Source organism: Panicum virgatum, chromosome 5K, assembly GCF_016808335.1.
Source record: "Panicum virgatum strain AP13 chromosome 5K, P.virgatum_v5, whole genome shotgun sequence".
In the NCBI taxonomy this organism is placed as follows: domain Eukaryota; kingdom Viridiplantae; phylum Streptophyta; class Magnoliopsida; order Poales; family Poaceae; genus Panicum; species Panicum virgatum.
Window position 1 is genome coordinate 32,807,797 of NC_053140.1, and position 22,086 is coordinate 32,829,882.

General features: G+C 43.3%; 2 protein-coding genes across 2 annotated transcripts; one reads left to right on the plus strand and one right to left on the minus strand.

Annotated features, from left to right (window-relative positions):
* The first annotated feature begins 7,745 nt into the window (after positions 1–7,745).
* LOC120707130 (SPX domain-containing protein 6-like) lies at positions 7,746–9,077 on the plus strand. Its single transcript, XM_039991925.1, has 2 exons — positions 7,746–8,390; positions 8,493–9,077. Exons 1-2 carry the CDS (start codon positions 7,997–7,999, stop codon positions 8,855–8,857), a joined length of 759 nt encoding a protein of 252 aa, XP_039847859.1. The 5' UTR covers positions 7,746–7,996; the 3' UTR covers positions 8,858–9,077.
* A 9,245-nt stretch (positions 9,078–18,322) lies between these two features.
* LOC120709859 lies at positions 18,323–21,863 on the minus strand. Its single transcript, XM_039995495.1, has 4 exons — positions 20,397–21,863; positions 19,710–19,907; positions 18,507–18,659; positions 18,323–18,400 (listed from the first exon to the last, which is right to left on the minus strand). Exons 1-4 carry the CDS (start codon positions 21,861–21,863, stop codon positions 18,323–18,325), a joined length of 1,896 nt encoding a protein of 631 aa, XP_039851429.1.
* Positions 21,864–22,086: the final 223 nt, after the last annotated feature.

Here is a 22,086-nt window from a genome sequence, read left to right on the forward strand (position 1 = left end):
ATGCACGCAGCACATCAGCATGCAAGGCAAGTCTCGTATTCATCTGACATCTATTCATAACCAATTAAATTAACCATCTCTCTCCTGACTCCTATGACTAACTTATTTTAACTTTAGTTTCAACACAAAGTACTATCATGTCATCTAGAAAATATCCATCCGGCAGCGAGAAAAGGAAGAAGAGAAAACAAGCTGATGTGTTTATTGAAACACAGAGAGGGGATCTTGATAAATTTTTTAGAACTAATTCAAGCACTTCAAGAAATCCGAATGAGTTGGCTTTGGCTATAATCCCTATGGAGGAACGTCCAAACATTGATCAAGGAGATCATCCGAGCCCTACACCGGAAGAAAATGTTGACACAGATGATAACATTGTGAATGATCATGAGCCAATATTTAATTTATCTCCTACAGAGGGTGCTAATCTTGATGATGAACCGGTTCTTACTGAGTATATCTATGATCCAGCAAATTGAAATAATATTGATAGCAAGGCATGTGATATAATAGTAGAGAAGGGGCCTATAAGAGAAGAAAATGTTGTGTTTCCTTTGGATGCCAATGGGAGACATTTTTCATACTCTAAAAAAATGCGCAATGGAGAGGCTCGTGATAGAAAGTGTCTAGTCTATTAAAAACATATTGGAAGAGTGTTTTGCTTTTGTTGTAAGCTTTTCAATTTAGAAAACTGCAAGAGTTCATTGGCACACGATGGGTTCAAAGATTGGAGGCACATCAATAAGAGGCTACAAGAACAAGAAGGTAGTATCGAGCATATTACCAACATGAACTTTTGGAATGAATTGAGGGCTAGACTCAACAAGAATGAAACAATTGACAAATAATTGCAGCATCAAATCGCACAGGAGAAAGAGTGTATTAGGCGAGTTTTATTTAGAATAATTGCTGTTGTTAAATTTCTTGGTAAAGAAAATTTGGCTTTTAGAGGATCAAATGAGCAACTTTACAATGACCAGAATGGTAATTTCTTAGCTTGTGTTGAGATGATTGGAGAATTTGATTTGGTAATGCAAGACCACCTTAGACGTATTCAAAGGAAGGAGATCCAATATCATTATATCAGTCATAAAATTCAGAATGAGTTGATTTCTCTTTTGGCTTCCGAGATTACGAGTTCAATCATAAAGATTGTTAAAGAGGCCAAATATTTTTCTTTTATTCTTGATTGTACCCCATATGTCAGTCATCAAGAACAAATGAGTTTATTGGTTCGATATGTTAATATGTCTACTGGAAAAAGTGAGGAGTATTTTTTGGGTTTCTTGAAGGTATATGACACATCTGGTAAGGGGCTTTTCAATTCAATGGTTGATTCCATTAAGTCCTTTTGTCTCGATGTTGATGATATCAGGGGTCAAGGTTATAATAATGGCTCCAACATGAAGGGAGTGCAAAGATGATTGCTTAATATAAATCTAAGAGCTTTGTACATGCCATGCCATGTGCTTGCCATAGTCTTAATTTAACTCTTTGTGATATGGCTAAATCTTGCAGTAAAGCGATTTCATTTTTTGGAATTGTTCACGGATATATGTACTATTTTCCAGTTCTACCAAGAGATGGAATGTTTTGCTTGAATATGTTGAAAGTTTAACTGTGAAATCATTGTGCAATACTCATTGGGAGAGTCGGATCAAAAGTGTCAAAGCAATTAGATTTCAAGCACCTGAGCTAAGATCTATTTTGCTTCACTTCAGTAAAGATAAGGATGTTGAGTCAAAGGATAGGAGTGATGCAAAGAATTTATTTAATGTGATTGGTACTTTTAAGTTCATACTTGGTATGGTTATTTGGCATGACATTTAATTTATAGTGAACAGTGTAAGCAAGAAGTTGCAGTCTCCATCCATGTGCATTGATGCTTGCTTACTACACATATAAGGTACAGTGACTTTCTTTGAAAACTATAGAATGAAGGCTTTGCTTCTAGTTTGGTCACTGCTAAAGAAATTGCATCAGAAATGGGTGTGCAGCCATCATTTCCAATAAAGCGACGTGCTTCTAGAAAGAAACAATATGATGAAACTGATTGTGAGGAAGCAATTCTAGAAGCCCAAAAAGCTTTTGAAGTCAATTATTTTTTAGTTATGGTTGATATGGCAATTAGCTCACTGGAATCCAGATTTGAAGAACTTCAATCATTTAAAAGTATATTTGGGTTTTTGATGAGTTCGGCTATCTTGAAATCATTGGATAGTATTAAGCTAAGAGAGTGTTGCACTACCTTTGCAAGCACTTTCTCTTTTGAGGGTTCATGTGATGTTGATTTAAATGATCTAATTTCAGAACTACGTGTTCTTCAGCTGAGTTTAACAGATGATCCAATGACTGCTATGGAGATTTTTGAGTATGTTAGAGAAGTGGACTGTTATCCTAATATTTCTACTGCTTATCAGATCTTATTTACTGTGCCAGTCACTGTAGCATCAGCTGAAAGGACATTTTCAAAGATGAAGCTATTGAGGAATTATCTGAGGTCCGCAATGCCTCAAGAAAGGTTAAATGGTTTGGCAATTTTATGCATCGAGAAGAAATTATTGGATGAAATTATTATTGATACTATGGTCACCGACTTCGCATCTAAAAATGTTAGAAGAAACTTTTGAGGTAATATATAGATTGTTTGATGTCAATATTCTTTATACAATTTAAGTATTTGGTGGTACTATTTGTTCATATATTATTTATTAGCATGTATTATGGGGGCGCTATTTAGAGAGCTGGGTGCTGGATTAGCGCCAGCACCCCCCCCCCCCCCACACACACACACGCTAGCCCCCACCCGAAACCGGAAAGAGGAATGCCAAGATCGGAAAATTCTTTATTCAACAGGAATAACCCATAAACAGGGACTTGAAACCGAAAAATGGAATCCCGAAATAGGAAAATTCTTTGTTCAACCGGAAAAACACATGAACAGGGATTTGAAACCGAAAAATTCTTTGTTCAACCGGAAAAATCCATGAATAGGGATTTGAAACTGGAAAATTATTATCTCGACCGGAAAAGAACAATTCGAAACCGAAAAAAGGTATTCATGAAACCGGAAACATGTAATCTTAACCGGAAAATAACATGACACACCTCTATTCAGGGATCTGGAACCAGAAAATGTATTTCTCAGACCGAAAAATTGTGCTTTACCCGGAAAATTATCCGAAATAGAAAACAAAGATTCAATAACTGTAAACGTGTTATTGTAACCGAAAAATCAAAATTTGTAACAAGAAAATTATGAATATATCAAGAATGTTAGACTACATAAGAAATCCATTTGCCTTGGAAAGAGTATCGGCCGTGGTCGAAAAATCAAAATTTCTAATAAGAAGCACGTTGGGTGTGGGATCACACTAAGGCTAGATAAGTTCTTTAAATTGACAACATGGGTAGAAGAATGTTGACTTTTTTGCAATAGGAAAACAAAATAAGGTGCAAACGAATGATTATTTGTCAAGGTTCTCGTTGATGTCTTCCAATGCCTCCGTTGACTTCTCGTAGGTTTGTTTGGAGGTCGTCTACTTTAGGAGCTTCATTTTCCGGTTGCAGAATGGATGGCCATGACTCAGCTAAATTTTCCGGTCACACACAACAATTTCTGGTTTGAACCTCCTAATTTTCCGGTTGCGGAATGGATGAGCTAAATTTTCCGGTCACACAGAACAATTTTCGGTTTGAACCTCCTAATTTTCTAGTTGTGGAATGGGTGCTTATCTTTTTTCGGTTTAAAGAAGAATTTTCCGATTTTGGGATCACATTTTTCTAGTTTCGGGGTTGGGGGAGGGGCGTGGTCTCGATGGCAGCCTGGCAGGTGGATGGTCAGCGTGCTGGATAATTTATTCAGCACCGTGGGTGCTAAATAGAGAATGTATATATATTATTATTAATATAATATTATTATTGTTATTGTTATTAAAGGGCCGCTAATATAAATCTTGCCCGGGGCCTGAAATCTCAGGACCGGGCTGTATACATGGGTAATAGGTTACTGAATTTAGTAATAGTCCAGAACTAGTCGATCCCATATATATAGATAGCCACCGCATCGTCTCTCACGATAAACAAAGCCATCAGCATTCTGCATCCATCCCAAAGTGTGAGCCGATAGAAAATTGCTAGTGCTGTCAAAGGTTATTATGGCCCAGAAAATGACTACCTCCACGGTTGTCTTGCTCCTCATCGCTCTCATGCTAGAGGCCTCATCGGTAGGCACGAATGCCATCGATCCCTGCACTTTGGACTGCACCAAATTCAAGGCAGACCCCCCGCGCTTTGCCGTGTGCCAGGAGGCCTGTGGCTTTGAGGTAGATGGGAACAGGGGGAACACCATGACCACGAAATGCAACGAGTTCTGCAAGGCCAAAAAGGGCGCCGCCGAGGTCAAGGCGTGCATGGAGCCCTGCAAGATCTTCGACGACGCCACCAGGGTGGCCCTCGTGGTTGGCGCCTGCTACACGGAGTGCGTCAACAACGTGAAGGACCCTGCTGAGTTCGGCAAGTGCAAGGAGGCGTGCGCCCGCGCTGACAAGGAAGGCCCAAAGCTCGTCAAGGACAACGCGCTCGGCCGCATCGCCGAATGCAACAAGCGCTGCAGCATGGAGGGTGGGGCGGACATTGCCAAGGTCGAAAAGTGCAAGAAGACATGCGCCCCTGCGAAACCATGAAACTGATTCGGCACACATGCTAGTGGTAGAGTTTTCCCATTACCATTCACCTATTGTCTTACATTCAATTGGTTGTATTGTATTTAGCGATTCTCTCCCGCTACCAATGTTATTTGCTTTCGTACATCTGTTGTACAATAACGTGTTGATTTTTGTTGTATTCACCAGTTGAATAAAATAAAAGGGGCATTGGCCTTCTATTTATGTTTGATGTGTCTATCCATACGTTCTCTATATGTATCGAACTATCCACATCTATGTGGATTGCAGATTTTGAAAAACAATATCTCACATTATTGATTAATGAAAAAAGATAAAAAATAACTTATTTGTAGGAGCGCCCCTTTTTTTCTAGGGGCGACCCAAAAGGTAACTCGCTCCTAAAAGAAGAACGGCTTACTGTAACATCCGCCCCGCCCCTAAAAATGAATTTTTAGAGACATTTGATGGCATCACCGATCCCTAGAAATGACCATTATTTTCAGGACCCCTAAAAATGCATTTTAGGTACAAGTAATGGCTTCACCCACTTCTAAAAATGGTTTTTAGATGGGGTGATGGCATGACCCACCCCTACAAATGATCCATGCAAATTAAATAAATTCATAATTTTTTTATATGATCTCGAATGAAGTTAAACTTTCAATTAAAATTGTAGAGGTTGACCAGAACTAAATTTTTGTAGTTGATATATTTTAAGATTATTTAATAGTTGAAAAAAGTATTATAATTTCTCAAGTTTATCTAAAAGTTTAGATTTTTTCTTTCAAACAACCTCGGTTGTAGAGTAGCTCCATATCAAAGTTGAAGTAGTAAGATCTAAAATTTTATAATTTATACATTATTCATTTAGTACCGCTAGGATCACAAGAGCATTTTTTTAGGTGTGCCCTATACATAGCCATGACTATATAGCATCTCAAGCAACTCAAGTCATACTTTGAGGTTTTCACGATCGATCTTAACCTTTATATTCATTGAAATATAATTAGTTTTTTCTACATCTATAGTTTACAATAACCATATAGTGGAAGCCTTGGGTTTTTAATAAGTTTACTATATTTAAAGTTTAAAAAGGAATAAAATATAAAAACATTTACAGGGGCATGGCGTCACCCAAATCGATTTCAGAGTCAATATAAAATCGATTTCAGAGTCAATATAAAATCATAGAGTCACAAATGACTCTATAGTGTGGTGGAGAGGAGGGTACGCGCCAGGTTTGAGTTAAGCGGTTCGAACTTTGGTTGACACAAAAAAAATGTACCTCTATAGTAGAGAGGTGTGGCTAGTTGGCTGGATAATGGTGGGTGATGGCGTGACCCGCCTCTAGAAATGGATTTACAGGGGTGGGCACGTTACCCGCTCTTGAAAAAGCTATTTTTAACTGCGAAAGGTAGAAACGGATACCGCACCAGCCCCTACAAATAATATTAATACCCGCCCCTAAAAAATATTTTTTTTGTAAATTCTAACTTTCTTAGTAAATATCAATCAGCCTTTCTATTACTAAAAAGGCAGTGCTTTCCCAAACCGTGCTTTTGGAGGGCTTTGTATCTAACGGTGAAAACTATAATCATCTACAGTATCTAAATGGAAGACGTGTTTGGTTCCACCATTTGAAACATCTAGTTGGCATTGACACTTTTGGCATAGTGCTAAAAGCATAGTCTTTTATGCTCTGGAATAAACCTTAATTAAGAACGTCCTCGGCAAGGCGCGAATTAACAATTCTTGTCGCATGATGTCACGATCGAGAGACCTTGGTTGGTTTCTTTTGATAATTCAACATGAAGTTTCTCTGGAAAATTATCACTTATGTGTAGGACAACTAATTAGATCAGCATGTGATTGAGGTCCATGCATGCCACTTGTGGTAAACTACTTCGATACTAAGGCATAAATAAAACACATCATAGACCTGTTCCTTATCATGGCACAGCCTTGAACATTCGCGACACAAAAAATTGAAACCATCTTCAGCGTGATGTGTAATATTCTTGAGAGATACATGATGCCCAATTATGTTTTGATGTCTTCGTTGCCTTTTCTTGGAATTGACATTTGAAAATTAGAAATTCTTAGAGGATATGAAAAATATTCTTTGATGCCATCTTCGTTGGAACCGACACTGTAAATTCGAGATTCTTATATGATGAAACAAAAACTCGCAGCTCAGATGTATCATGTCGTAGTGCTCTGTACCAAGATTCGTGCAAAGATGCCATCAGAATTGAAAGCAAATCTTGCGGCATCCCATTGATTTTATCAGCGAAGAGGATGGGCAGCAGCCTGAATATATAGCTCCAAGAAGATCCCCTGGAATCATCCCTTTTCAGCTCATGTAGTTGCAAACACTACCGCCACAAACAAACGCTGAAGTCGTTGTTTGCCCGCGGCCAGGAATATTGTGCTGCCTATGCTTTGAATTTTTAGTCACCACTCTTTCTCTATCAGGCCTGCGAGGGCCAATAATCTCTCCTGTCTTCTCTCTCTCCTTCCACTTGGTACTAACAAAATCTCCGAATCTACTAGCTATAGGTCTACGCCACGCCACAAAATATCAGCTGTTAAATGTCGTCCTTGCCCAATGAAGGATACGTGCAAAAGCTACTCTTTCTCCCATTTACAGCTCGCCATCGGATTAACCAAGAACACACAGACCGTGGGAAAATACCAAGCAAGTTCTAATACAGCTAAACACAACACCTATGAGCGTACACAAAAAAAAATATTTTTGAACACGAGTGTCATCGCATAGTTACCAAGACTATAAACTAAATTATGGAGATGAAGGAGTTTTATGGTGATGACACTCCTCTCATATTATATGACACTCTCCCTGCTCTTTCTTCATAATGAATATGTCATGTCAGCAAATTTAATACTCATGATACTCCAATAACACTTTCACTAAGAGATAGCATCAACTTTGTGTGACAAATTAAGATTGATACAATAATAACTGTTGATAAAACACTTGCTAACGAAACGAAACGAATAATTTCATGGACCCGAAGCCGGTCACGTTATGAGCATAGCTAGGCGCTCTTCTCCCCACACCGGCACGCTTAGCATATGCCACTAAATATTCGGAGAAGCGCTCCCTTGTCCTCGTCCCCCTCCACACCTCTGCTTTGCTCTCCTTATATCAGGAGCACCATCCACGGTGCATCCAGCATCCTACCCTTCCGGCCTTCACATTTCTGTCCATTAAAGTGCAAAGAAACCAGACCGATCGGATAGCTAGCCATCGATCTGGGGATCAGCGATTAGCAGGGAGTTGATTTATTGGTTGGTTTGATTCGAGGATGAAGTTTGGCAAGTGGCTCAAGAGGCAGATCGAGCAGAGCCTCGCGGAGTGGCGCGACCAGTTCCTGCGCTACAAGGAGCTCAAGCGCTGCGTCAACGCCATCCCCGGCGCCGGCGGCTGCCCGCCGTCGCCCGCGGAGGAGGCCGAGTTCGTCGCCACGCTCGACGCCGAGATCGAAAAGATCAACGCCTTCTTCCTCGAGCAGGAGGAGGAGTTCATCATCCACCACCGGGAGCTGCAGGAGGACATCAGCCGGGCGCTGGCCCGGCGGGCGGCCGGGCTCGTGACGCCGGGGCAGCACGAGGCCGCCGTCGCCGCCATCCGCCGGGAGATCGTCGACTTCCACGGCGTCATGGTGCTGCTCCTCAACTACAGCAGCATCAACTACATAGGTAGCCATCTGTCATGTCACTGCCGGTAGAAAGAGAGATAAGATTCGTCCGTCGTTGCTAATAAAGAAGATCCTGGGGGCTTCCGGTGGTTTGGCTTTGCAGGTCTGGCCAAGATCCTGAAGAAGTACGACAAGCGCTCCGGCGCGGTGCTGCGGCCGCCGGTGCTGGAGGCGGTGCTGGAGCAGCCCTTCTTCGAGACTGAGACGGTGTCGCAGCTGGTGCGTGAGTGCGAGGCCATGATGGAGGCCGTCTTCCCGGAGGTGCCCGAGGGGCAGGCCGCCGCGCGCCGGGACCGGGAGGCACTCGCCGTCGCGGAGCAGAGCATCTTCCAAAACACCGTGGCGGCGCTGCTCACCATGGAGGACGTGCGCGCCTGGAGCTCCACCAGAGGCCGACACTCGCTGCCGCCGCTCAACCTGCCGGACTCCGACTGGCTCCGCTCGTTCCAGATGATCCCCACCCAATGACAATAGCCGCCGCCTCTGTTTTCCCGCGCCTTCTCGGCTTGGCCCCTCGGGAAATGCAGCTGTGCTTTGTCGCCTGTAATTTCTAATTTTTTTTAAGTAACGCAGACTAAATAATGGAAATTACAATGGTGAGATGTGAGCTACCTTACAAATGAAAAAATTGTACAGCTTGATGTAATATCTGAGTGAAAGGTTAGAGCATCTCCAACAGTTTCTAATATTTTCTCTCTAAAACTTAGATGTTTCCCAACTCCCCAAATAGATATGGAGATGAAAAAATACTCCCTCTCCAAGAGTTTCCTATCATTCTCCCAAAAATAAAAAATTATGACCCCATTCTCCCACAATCGCCTCTCTCGTCTACCTCTTCGCCATGGCCGCGCTCGTCACCCTCCTCCTGCAGGCCCGAGGGAGAGTGCAGAGTAGGGCTGCCACTGAGAGGGAGGGAGGAGAGAAAAGAGGGAGAGAGAGCGCTAGTAGCTAGCGCAGCTGTAGCAGGCAAGAGCATGCAGTTCCATGCCCACATCCACAAGCAAGTGGCCGACCAGGAGCAAAAATGGAGCCGCCGCTCCAGCACCACCAGCTCCTCGGCAATGCCGCCGGCTTTGGATTCCCAGCCTTGGACCCTCTCGGGTTATCCCTGCAGCATCACCCCGGCGGCGGGGGTGGCGCCTCGGCCAGGGCGCTCGCCTGTGACCTGTCGTCCTCCGGCACGAGGTTGCTCACCAGTAGCAGCGGCCGCAGCAGCAAGGCCACTTCCACTTTCGCCCTCCTACCCATCGAAGCGCCGCTTCAGACGCCGGCTTCATCGCTGGGTGGTGCCGCGGGGACTCCTCTTCCGGCGTGGCGGCAGTTTCGGAGAAGAGCGGATGGGGAATGACGGGGCGCGTATTTTTAAGCACAACACAGCCCACTTTGCCAATTGTTAGCGGATAGGGAATTTGGATAGGAAACTATTGGAGATGATTTTTTTTCTTTTTCCCAAAAAATAAGGATAGGGAAGAGATATTGGGAACTTTTGGAGATGCTCTTAGTTTCTCAGGGACTCTGCTTTTGCACTTCTCTTCTTTGATCACCAGTCCTCCATTGTGCAAGGTAGCAAGGATTAACTGGATGCGCCTGGACATCAGAGACCAGACTCGGATTCGTTTGTCAGATAGGCAGGCCCACAAGGTTGAAAGGTTAAGGGAAAACTCTGATTTACACCATCGAACTATTGCAAAAGTTTGATTTTCAATCTTCATCTGTAAAACCAGATAACATAGGCCATCCAACTGTCGAAATCGGGCAAATTTAGCACTTAGGTAATTTCAAAGGTGTATTATAGTTCAACAAGCAACCAAATATTATAAACATAAAAAATTGGATTTGAATAACTAACAGGTATCGTGCTAATAGAAAGGTTACATGTTTTAGAAAACTTTTGATACCCATTTTATATTTTTTTGATTTAAAATAAATTAATTATGAATTTTTAAGCTTAAATTTAACATTATTAATTCTCACAAAATAGAAACCACCTTCGAAATGATTTAAGGGGCCAAATTTGTCCAGTTTTAACAGTTGGATGACTTTTGTTATCTGGTTTCGTAAGTTGAAAGTTGAAAATCAAAATTTTATGATAATCCAAAAGTATACATCGGACTTTTCCCCAAGGTAAAATATTACGTGGAATCGTTATGGGCATCCAAATCCGAGTCGGATTCAGTGCTCAATCTGGTTTTTTATTTTAATACATGAGCATCCGAAAAATAGTATATTGACTCGTCACCGCATTATGAACAATTCCTCGTCATCGCACTTGCCACTTCTAGGAAGATGGATTCATCCTTCAAAATAAAACAAAAAAGAAGGATGAGTTTATTAAACCACTCTGATGTTTCTAGCATGTATGCTGAAAAGACTAGTTTTTTCTTTTAGCAGGCATCCGTAGATTATGAATTCAACCGTGGGGACCCGCTACTTTACGGTGCCCGTAAATATCAAAACTAGGGGTCGATGTATAGTCACAAAAAAAAACTAGGGGTCGATGTAAATATACTAGCTGTCCGCGCTGGGGCACTGTGCTTGGGGCGCCCATGGCCCACGAGGAACACGGGGGCAAAGAGAGAGAGAGACTAGGGAGGAGAGCATGATGCAAGGCTGCAGATCCATTTGGAAGTGGACCCCACACCCGAGATGGCTCTGAAAAAACAAATGGAATGATGGTACCCCACCCGTTCCAAATTACGGGTCGTTTGACTTTTTAAGTCCAAATTTAACCACTCATCTTATTCAAATATTTGTGCAAAATATCACTTATTTTGTTGTGGCTTGTTTTATCAATACAAGTTCTTGAAGAATGATTTAAAGTTGGCTGTGTTTGCATAATTTTTTTAATAAAAAGAGTGGTTAAATTTGGTGTAAAAAAAATCAAATGACCTATAGCTTGAAACGGAGAGAGTAGGAAATAAAGAGTAGGTGATGTCTCATCGACACGTAAGCTTCGATAGTAGAATTAGGATTTCGGCCCTGCATCCCCTTGGTGCTCGATGACACACATCTGCAAACACATATTTACACGGTGATAATATAGTTTACTCGAAACGACAGGCTATTACCACACTAATCAGGTGTCACACTTGAAACGGGAGACTACGGGAGATCGATGATTCTTCGGATAAAAGAATATGCTCCAAGGTGGGGGCAGCAAAATGCCACCTAATTTATACTGGCTGCAAGAAGCCAGGACTCGCAGATTTTACAAGTGCAAGGGCAAACTTGTATCCGGGATTAATTTCATAGTAAGGTCTGAGCTCCAAAGAAAAATATAGTAAGGTCTCTATGCGTGTTTGTTGTTTATACTAGGGTCGGTATTAGTAAGGGTTTTTCTGGAGAACCCAAATGGACCCGCCGGGAGCGCTATCGCTGTTGATTCGCTCCTGAGTCCTGACCAAATGTTAAATCTCTCAAATCACTTTGTGCATGTCCAAGGTTTCGTGCAGGAGAGAGCAGATCACAGCCGGCTAAACGCAACGGGTCGCCAAAGAAAGGAGCCGAGGGGCGACGCCGCCGCCCCCACCGTTTGCGGCGCCCGTTCCTTCGCCTCCGGCCTCGCTGTCGGTGGTGACGAGGAGCGGGGTTCGTCTCTTCAACAGATCGCATGTCTTTATAGAGTCTTAGTCGAGTCCACCTAGGTCTAAGGTTTGCTCGCCGTTGATATTCGGCGGTGGAGTTAAGTTTTGCCGGAGGAGTGTGGATCCTCTGCGGCTTGTTTTTCCTAGCGACGCCGGCGATGCGGAAGTGACGGCGGCGCAGCGAAATAATTTCTCCCAGCCTCTTCCATTCTCCGATGGCGATCTACTCCGACGTCAACGGAGAGGCTGGGGAGACCTGTCCAGGAGTCGAGGGCCGGCGCATCGTCTTCTTCAAGTGATGATGTTGTTGATCTTGTTAATCTCGAGGAAGATGATCTTTGGTGAAAATCTGAGCTTTGCTCGGGTTGCCGGCGGTGGAATCGAAGGATGCGTCGTGGGTACGGGAGTTGGCCGATGCGCCTGGGAGGCAGTGTACTCGGCTGATTCGCCTAGAAGTAAGCCCTCCTCTGCGGCCTCCACCTTGTGGAGATTGGCTCTGGTGCCCGACGACGATTGGGAAGCGGTTTCGGCGGTGGTGACGAACGGATTTCTGAAGGCTTCGAGGAAGATGAAGAGGAGCTTTGGACTTTTTTATAATTTTTCTTTTCTTTAGAATTCTGTTTGTGAGAGGGCCGTTGTAATGCCCTAAGATCAATACATTTTCCTTCTAAAAAAAGATTTCGTGCAGGATATTCCTCCAAAATGCTAAGGCTCTCGAACAAAGATGACAACGCCAAGTTGCTAATTTAAGACAACCATCTGGAAGCGGCGGAAAGGGCTAGAACTCTTTTTTGTAACGGAGTCGGCGAGTCAAGTTCGGCAGGGCTTAGGAAGTGCCAGCGACGAAGAAGAGACGTGCCATGCCGATGCCCGTATACATTCTTTCTAAAAAAAAGGTCTTTTCAAAAGGGGACATATTGACGGTGTCATCCTACACGCTGAACGGTACAAGTCGGTCACTTTTAATCCATTATTTGAGAAAAAAGAGGGTTTAAATGGGCAAAACGGAAACGGTGTGTATCACTGTGTAGTAGGGATGTAAATGGTATGGATATTTTCCGACCGTATTCGAATTCAATCCATTCTGGAATGATTTTTATCTGTCCGTATCCGATTTCGAGTATTCAATATCTATAACCGATCCTTATTCGAATACTAATAAGTTACATTTTTATGATGTCGATATCCATTACAATCTTATCTGGCAAAAAACTAACATATTCGTATCCGACTCGGTATTCGAACAAAAATATGAAAACAAATACGATACCTGTAATATCCGTTCGTATCTGATCCATTTACATCCCTACTGTGTAGCCTTTAAATGGTGTGTAAACGGACTAAATGACCGTTTAGACGAAATGTGCATATTAGGATGCAAGATATGGATGAAAAGTTTTAGTCCGCGACACTTAGCAATCACCGCGACGCATCGTAGAGCTGCAAGTGGAGCAGATAGCTTCTGTTCATCTTCTTCGCGAGCTTGCTGCGCTGGAGTTTGGGAGGGCAGCGGCAGAGGTGGAGGCGGCGTGGCGCGGCGCGGCGACGGAGCTGTAAGTCGGGGTGGTGGCGAGATAAACGGTGGGGTAGGGTCCGGACAGGGTCGTTGTCGGTGGTGGTAGGGTTTTTTTTTGAGAAACCGGGATTGCATTTCACATATAAAAGATAAGGTTTACATTGCAACTTTTGCAAAGGCACCCTTGGAAAAACAAGAAAATTACAATACAGCCCAAGCAACGGTCTCCCGGTCATCTTCGTCGCCGGCGCCTAGAGCAGCCTCCCGACGAGCCTCCGCCGCTCTGAAGATTGGAAGAGGAACGCGTCCAGGATGCAACATGAAGCCGAAGCCTTTCCCGACGAAGAAACGAAGTTTTTGACTGCCTCATCTAGTAGCACATCGACATGCTGTAGGAACGTTGAACGCTCGAGCAGAAGAAGGTGACCATCGGCCACCTCATCGCCGGTTAAATTGGGATCTGACGCCACAAGCACCACCGGCCACCACAACACACCGAACGACAAATCAACGGAAAGGGACAGCCCGCCCAAACAGTTGCAAGTAAACCACTCTTCCGATTCCTCAAGAAAGTGGTACGCATACCTCCCTGGATCCTCCACGGAGAAGACACCGACGCCAGTGCTGTCGCCGGAGAAGACGGAGGGACAAAATAACTCACCAACAAGATCTTGAGCTTCTAGGGAAACTCCAGATCCGGCGAGGAAGCAGGACACCAGCCCTTCACCGCTACTGGCAAGCACATCGGCGAGGTGGAGAAGGGGCCAGCGGATCTTATTCTCTAACGGCGGCGACGCCTCCACCAACCGCCCGCCACCGAGCCGTACGGATCCTAGATTAGTAGCTATATACAACGTCCACCTAAATCCCTGTTCCCCATCCCCTCTAACGCCTCTACGGTCGCCGGAGTGGAGGGGGAAGGAAGGATCTTGGCGCCGGATCAAAGAGATCCTTCTTTCACCCTCCCTCAACTGTTTCTCTGGAAATATCGGGAGGAGTGTAGGACCGGAAAATGCAACCAGAGGGGGGGTGAATGGGAGCAACTCAAAATAATTTCGCACGGAAGCAAACAGATCAAACTCCCAAATTTCAAGAACTTTAGCAAATTAGATCCAAACGCGAGGAAACTCGAAACATAGGTTCACAAGATCACTAGAAATCTATTCTCAAAATATTATGCAAGGAAATTAAGTATAAAATGCGGATCAAGAAAACTTAGATTGAAACCGACGATAAACCTGACGAAGAACAAATAAGCACGATGCAATGAAACGAAGAACAATACTTAATGATAAAGTATTAAACCAAGTACTTGTTCTTACAAAATTGCATCTAGCCTCCGCCCGATCGTCCTCCCTCTCTTGATTAGAGAGATCAACAAAAATCCCTCACTAGGAATTAAACCCTAGGCTAAACTGGAGAGAGGAGTGCACGCAAGAAGAGCTTCAGGGAGGCGGCTACTGTTCACGGCGGCTACTGTTCACGGCGGCTACTGTTCACGGCGGCTACTGTTCACGGCGGCTACTGTAGCAGCGCCCCCCAAAACCCTAAAAACGCCTACCCCTCAATCCTAGGTGCCGCATATTTATAACCCATAGGGTGGCACTACCTAAATTACAAATTTGCCATTACGTAAATCAAATTAACGTAATCGGCGCGTATCACGCAATATCATCCTCCACGGCAAACAATCTCGATGTCCGCGATCCTTCCATCTAGCACCATGGCGTCCCGTGATCTCGCCGCACGATGATCCGGAATCTTCTCGCGATCGACAATTGTCCCCATCTTCGGCCACGTCCGCCGCAACGAACGTCCGGGATCTTGGTTTTGTGGCTTAACCAAGAAACCGTCCACCAACGTTCTCTCGCTGTGTCGTCAGGTACAGTAGACATACACCGCACGATCTCAAATCCCTCGAACGCAAGTCTTGATCCACCCTTCACCGCTCTCAGTCCATCGGCGTGGCATCATATCTTCATTCTTCACACGTCGCCGCATGTTCAGTCTCCACCTATCACCTGCAACGACACCAACCAAGAGAAACGTCACACGCACACTGTGTTGTTCAATCACTCATCACAAGGTCCTAGCCCCACGGGCATCTCAATCTCCCCCTTGATGAGTGCATTGACAACACCACACCACACAAATTTATTCAAACAAAAATAGAGTAAAAGAAGAAAGAAAAGAAAACAATCTAACAAACTTGATCCCCAAAGACATGGGCTAGCAACAAAAGCTAGGCTCGACACAATCAAGACAAATACAAGAGTAACAAAAGCTCCAAAGCTGACAAACTCCCCCTGTCAAAATGCTCAAACTCAACCTCCCCCTGAGACTCAGCAATGAATTTGTGTCACTCATTCTCCCCCTTGTTGACAAAGCACTCCATCAAGTAAAAGATACATGAGGGGACGGCACAGATAGAAGCTTCAGAGACATATATCAAATACTTATACCAGCGAACCAGCAAAACCAGCTGTTCAGAAAAGCAGCAACACAATGCAATGACCATAGAAATTTAAATTAGAACCTTTTGAAAACCACTTAGTCAGACCATGCAAACAAATTCAAAGCCAGTCTCAAGCTGAAGACAAGACATATAGCAAGCTCACACGACGGGTAACAAAGCTTCCAATCAAAGTTCACTGCAAATGCTTGAATCAGGTCTATGCCATGAAAGACAAACCCGTGGCACACACAACACCTGCGACTGGGGCAAGCTGTGAGTAACCAACTTAGGCTGCCATGCCTAAAGCACAAGTCTGTATATACAAACCCAAATCTCAGCATCATATATATTGTTCCCAATGTTATATGCTGAATACTGAACCCATTTTTCTTTTGTTGTCCCTGCTGATCTGGGATCTTTTGACAGCCCCTGGACTATAGAGTGCCCGGTTCATGTGTGTCTTTGCGACACAAAGAACATTTGTTCTTTCATAGGCCCAAAAGAAGCTACATTCACAGTGACGAACCGGTCTTTGACCCATTGAAAGGAGCCAAAACCGAACCGTGAGCAAGATATATGTCGAGTATTCAACCAGATACTAGAACAAGAACATGTAAACAAGCCTGATAAAATCATGAAGTATCTGTGTGCTGTTTTCAAAACAAAATATGGTCACCCAAAGCATCACAACCTCTCCAAAGGCATTTATCACAAATTCGCTGAAATAAGTATAAGGCATATGTAACCGAAGCGACAAAAACATTGATACTAGAAAGGATAACACACACCAAACTCACCACGCAAACGTGCAAACGTGGCTTGATCGAGTGGTTTAGTTAAAATATCAGCCAACTGCTGACTAGTATCAACATGCTTAAGCTCAATATCACCCTTTTCAACATGATCTCTTAGAAAATGATAACGAACATCAATATGTTTCGTTTTAGAATGCAGCACAGGATTCTTAGCAACACTGATGGCACTGGTGCTATCACACAAGAGAGGAACATGAGAAAACGACAAACCAAAATCGCGAAGGGTTGCTATCATCCATAAAAGCTGAGAACAACAACTAGCAGCAGCAACATACTCGGCCTCTGTAGTAGATTGAGCAACATTGGATTGTTTTCTAGAGGACCAAGAAACAAGAGAAGAACCCAAAAACTGGCAAGTACCTGATGTAGATTTTCTATCCAAACGACACCCAGCAAAATCAGCATCCGAATAACCACACAAACTGAGCGTCGAAGAAGCAGAGTACCAAAGGCCAAATTCAGGAGTGAAACGAAGGTACCTCATTATGCGCTTCACCGCCTGACGGTGAGAGGTCCTGGGAGATGCCTGAAAATGAGCGCACAGACACACAGCAAAGTGTATATCCGGTCTCGTCGCAGTCAAGTACAAAAGTGACCCAATCATGCTTCTATATTCCTTCTGATCCACGGATTCTCCATCTTCATCAGCATCCAAAGCTGCGCTAGTCGGAATGGGCGTTGAAATTGGCTTAGCATCAGCCATGTCGAACTTCTTCAGGACATCCATTGTATATTTTCCCTGATGCACAAATGTCCCTTCCTGTGTTTGTTTAATTTGCAATCCTAGGAAAAAGGTCAACTCACCCATCATAGACATCTCAAACTCCTTACTCATCGATTCTGCAAACTTTGCAACAAGAAAATGAGACGAACCACCAAAAATGATATCATCCACGTATATCTGAACTATTAGAGAATCATTGCCTTGTCTGAGGAGAAATAAAGTTTTATCAACAGAACCCATTTTGAACCCATTTTCAAGTAGAAAAGTTTTCAGTCTAGCATACCAAGCACGAGGTGCTTGCTTCAACCCATATAAAGCCTTTTGTAACTTGAAAACATGATTAGGAAATTTAGGATGTTCAAAACCAGGGGGTTGTTTAACATAAACTTCCTCTTCTATATACCCATTCAAAAAGGCACTCTTCACGTCCATTTGATAAAGCTTAAAACCACGTGAGGCAGCAAAAGCAAGCAAAATGCGAATAGCTTCTAAACGAGCAACAGGAGCAAAAGTTTCACCATAATCAATACCCTCCTTTTGACAGAAACCCTGAGCCACCAATCTGGCTTTGTTTCTGACAACAAGACCATCTTCCCCTTGTTTGTTCTTAAAAACCCATTTAGTACCAATTGGTTTGCAAGAAAAAGGTGGATCAACCAAAACCCAAACCTGATTTCGTTCAAAATTTTCTAACTCCTCATGCATGGCATTGACCCAATTAGAATCAGACAGCGCATGTCCAACATCACGGGGTTCAAAAGAGGCAACAAATGCAGAATGCGCAAGGACACATTGATTTCTAGATTTATACCTTGTCGTGCGCTCATTCAAGTTACCTATCATTTGTTGAGGTGGATGGCGACGCTGAATATGTCGAGGTGCTGTTCTAACAGAAGTTGCCTCCCCCTCAATTGTAGCTGGTTCATGATCAACAATAGGTATAGCTGCAGGATCTGCTGTGGATGTGAAAAGCTCTGAAGGCCCATCGTCTATCGTGCTGCTAGGCGTCTGAATGGGAGTTGCCTCGAGCACAGCTGGATCCTCTGTTGCATCATCATCATCGTCAAGTCCATCAACCTCATCTTCAAAAATGTTTTGTCCAATCTCATCATCACCTGCACACTCAAAAGCAGAAGAGAAACAAGGCATCGTCTCGTCGAAGGTGACCTCACATGTCTCCTCGATACGATTAGTATCAAGATTAAGAACCCGGTAAGCTCGCCCTTGCAAAGCATACCCCAAGAACAACCCATCAGAAGAACGTGATTCAAATTTGTCCAAATTTCCTTTTTTCAGAATAAAGCATTTACAACCAAATACGCGAAAATGAGAAACTTTTGGACAACGACCATATCTCAACTCATAAGATGTTTTCCCCAGAAAAGCTCTCAGAAAAATACGATTAGCAACATAGCAAGCGGTATTGATCGCCTCAGCCCAAAAACGTCTAGGGGTTTTATGTTCATCAAGCATTGTCCTAGCCATCTCAACAAGCGTTCGATTTTTCCTTTCAACAACACCATTCTGAGGGGGGACATACGGTGAGGAAAACTGATGATCAAGACCCTGTTCTGAACAAAAAGATTTCATTCGAGCATTCTTGAATTCTGTGCCATTATCACTGCGAATTGCTCTAACGACATTATTGGATAACTCATTTTTCAGCTTTAGAACAAGATCATGAATAAATTGAAAAGCCTCATCCTTGGATTCCAAAAAGAACACCCATGAATAACGAGAAAAATCATCCACAATGACGAGCACATACCACTTCCCACCAGCAGAACGAACACGGGCTGGACCTACAGTGTCCATATGTAACAACTCACCCGGTCGTTCTGTCATCACCTGAGTCACAGGTGCATGAGAAGCCGCAATCATTTTGCCATGTTTGCAAGGAGCACAAACCAAATCTTTCTCAAACTTGAATTTCGGTAAACCATCTATCAAACCCATCGAACTCAAACGGCATAGTAAATCAAAGCTCAAGTGACCCAAACGACGATGCCACTTCCAAATGGGGAGAGAACCATGAGCAACCAAACAACGAGCTTGTCCAAAAGATTTAGAGAAATCAACCATGAAAATTCGTCCAAAGGGGGAGATTTGACAAACAAGGTTACCGATAGAATCTAGAACTCGCGAATTGCCTTTCTTAAAACGCACTTCAAAACCATCATCAAGAAGTTGTGAGACAGAAAGCAAGTTATAATGTAAGTTCCGTACCTTCGCGACGTCCTTTAGCATGAATTTATTGGTTACCTTGATACAGCCATGTGCCATCACTTTTCCTTTACTATTGTCCCCGAATGTAATGTATTCTTTACCGCTCGCGGGGGTGAGGCTGGAGAACCATCTATCATCTCCGGTCATGTGACGCGAACAACCAGAGTCCATTATCCATATGTTCTCCTCGCCTCCATCCTGCAATCAATAGCGAACACGAGAGTGAGCTAATGACTCAACACTGGGGTTAGGATAATGCAATGAAAACCAGTGCTGGGCCATTTGCTCAAAAGAAGCATTAGCAAAATCAAATCTCTCGAAAGAACGACGATGCCCACGAGGGGGAAAACGTGGCATGTCATTCCTATATGACGCAGGGGCACTATTACGTGAGCGAAAACCAGAAAAGCGAACAACTGGCGCTCGTCTAGAGTCACTACGATCATAGGCACCATGTGCAGGGTACCGATCACGTCGTTCAGCACGCTTCCTACGGAAGCAAAACTCCGCCAAATGACCATCACGATCACAAAAATCGCAATGGTAAATATTTTGAGTAGGAGCAACGACAACCTTAGCCTTAGAAGTGGAACCAGAAAAATCAGGCTTAAGGTTATCCAAATGTTCACAAGTTGGTGGCCATGTGTTATTCAGGCTTTTAAAGTGTTTGGGTTTAACCCTCCAAACCTGCTTTTTAGGAACAGACTTGGGAGGTTCTACCACAAAACCTTCAGGTGAGACCGGTGGACTCTTCTCACTGGGAGTAGGCCCATTGTTCTCACCATCTGCATTCTTTTTACCAAAAGTACGCTTCAAATCATAACCAACACCAAAATGTTCACCCCTTTTAATTTGTGCAATAGTCATACCAATCTGGGGCTCACGCACAGAACACCAACCAAGGATTGTTCTCAAATGAGTGTTTTCTTCTTCTAAAGCAGCATTGTCCTTCTTTAAGATGGAAATTTCAGCAACAAAAGTAGGACAAGTCAAACACTCAGGTAAAACAGGACAAGTGTGTTTCTCCAACTGAACAATATGGCATTTAGCAACATTCAACTCAGTTTGCAAAATTGGACAAGTAGCACAAGCACCAAGTAAAACAGAACGAGAGCGAAGTTCTTCCAATTCAATCTTAGCACAATCAAATTTATCAACTAAAACAGCATGCTTAGATTGCAATTCAGAAATAGAAACCATATGAATAGAACATTCCTCACATTCTACAGCAGCAGGTGTAGCATCTTTTAGTGTTTTTAATTCAGCAGATATTCTATCATGATCAGCCTTAAGTCTTGCTAGAATTTTATTTTGTTTATCAACAAGTTTAGTCAACTCTTCAATTTCTTCTTCAGCAGAATTTTGTACCTCATTATCAGAAGAGTCGTTGCTGCAGTCATATGCATCACCCTCATTTAAAGCCATAGTGCACATGCCTCCCTTGATGTCAGCAAGAAAACAGAGTCCTCCATCATTGGTCTTTTTGGGCTTCTCATCTTCGGACTCTGAATCACTAGAGTTGTAGGAGGCATCTGAATCAAAGCTACCCAGCGAAGAGAAGAGAACATGTGCAGCCTTCTTGATTTGCTTGTCAGTAAACTTCTGTTGTCCCTTCTTTCTCCCACGCCTATCACTCTTGTTCTTCCTATCCCTTGATTGTTCCTGGCGCCTGTAGCTGTTGCCATGCTCCGGTGCCTTCACCTTGCTTGGACAATCAGCAATGAAGTGTCCACGCTCACCACAGTTGAAGCATCCTTCTGAACGCCTTCTATTTCGCCTGTTTTCATATACCCGCTTGAACTTGTTGGTGAGCAAAACAAGCTGATCATCATCAAATACCTCCAACTCATCATCTGCAATATGACACAAGGAGGACAAAGCAAAACTAGGAGTAGATGAAAGATTAGCATTAGTGTTAGTACTCCCAGAAACCAAAGCCATTGGAATATTTGAAGAAGAACCAGCTGTGGGATTGTTAAGCTTTTTTCGAAATTGGATGTCGATCTCTTTGGATTTAAGCTTACTGAAAAGCTCATCAGTTGTAAGAGTCTCATAATTAGTAGACTCAACAATCGCTTCCACTTTTGTACCCCAAACATCCAAGTCGAGTGCATGCAACAATTTGAGAGCCCTTGCATGATCATCATACGGCATAACCGTTATGTTGGCTTTCATTTTGTTGACAAGACTCAAAAATCGAGCGAAAAGATTTTCGATAGACTCACCAGGCGATTGCATAAAATTATCATATTCGCGCCTGTAAGTTTCAAATAACCGGATCTTCACTGCGTTGGTGCCCTCATGAAAATTTTGTAGAGTAGACCAAATCTCATGAGCAACTTGTTTGTCAGAAACACGATCAAATTCAGATTTGCTC

Bases quoted from the DNA above. Each gene is read 5' to 3' on its own strand.
- LOC120709859 (XM_039995495.1), bottom strand. From the start codon at position 21,863: ATGCCGTATGATGATCATGCAAGGGCTCTCAAATTGTTGCATGCACTC. The intron at 19,908-20,396 runs GTTTGGAGGGTT...TATTGATTGCAG, and splicing joins AGTCTGTTCCTAAAAAGCAG to GATGGAGGCGAGGAGAACAT. The intron at 18,660-19,709 runs GTACGGAACTTA...CGTATCGAGGAG, and splicing joins TGCTAAAGGACGTCGCGAAG to ACATGTGAGGTCACCTTCGA.
- LOC120707130 (XM_039991925.1), top strand. From the start codon at position 7,997: ATGAAGTTTGGCAAGTGGCTCAAGAGGCAGATCGAGCAGAGCCTCGCG. The intron at 8,391-8,492 runs GTAGCCATCTGT...TTGGCTTTGCAG, and splicing joins CAGCAGCATCAACTACATAG to GTCTGGCCAAGATCCTGAAG.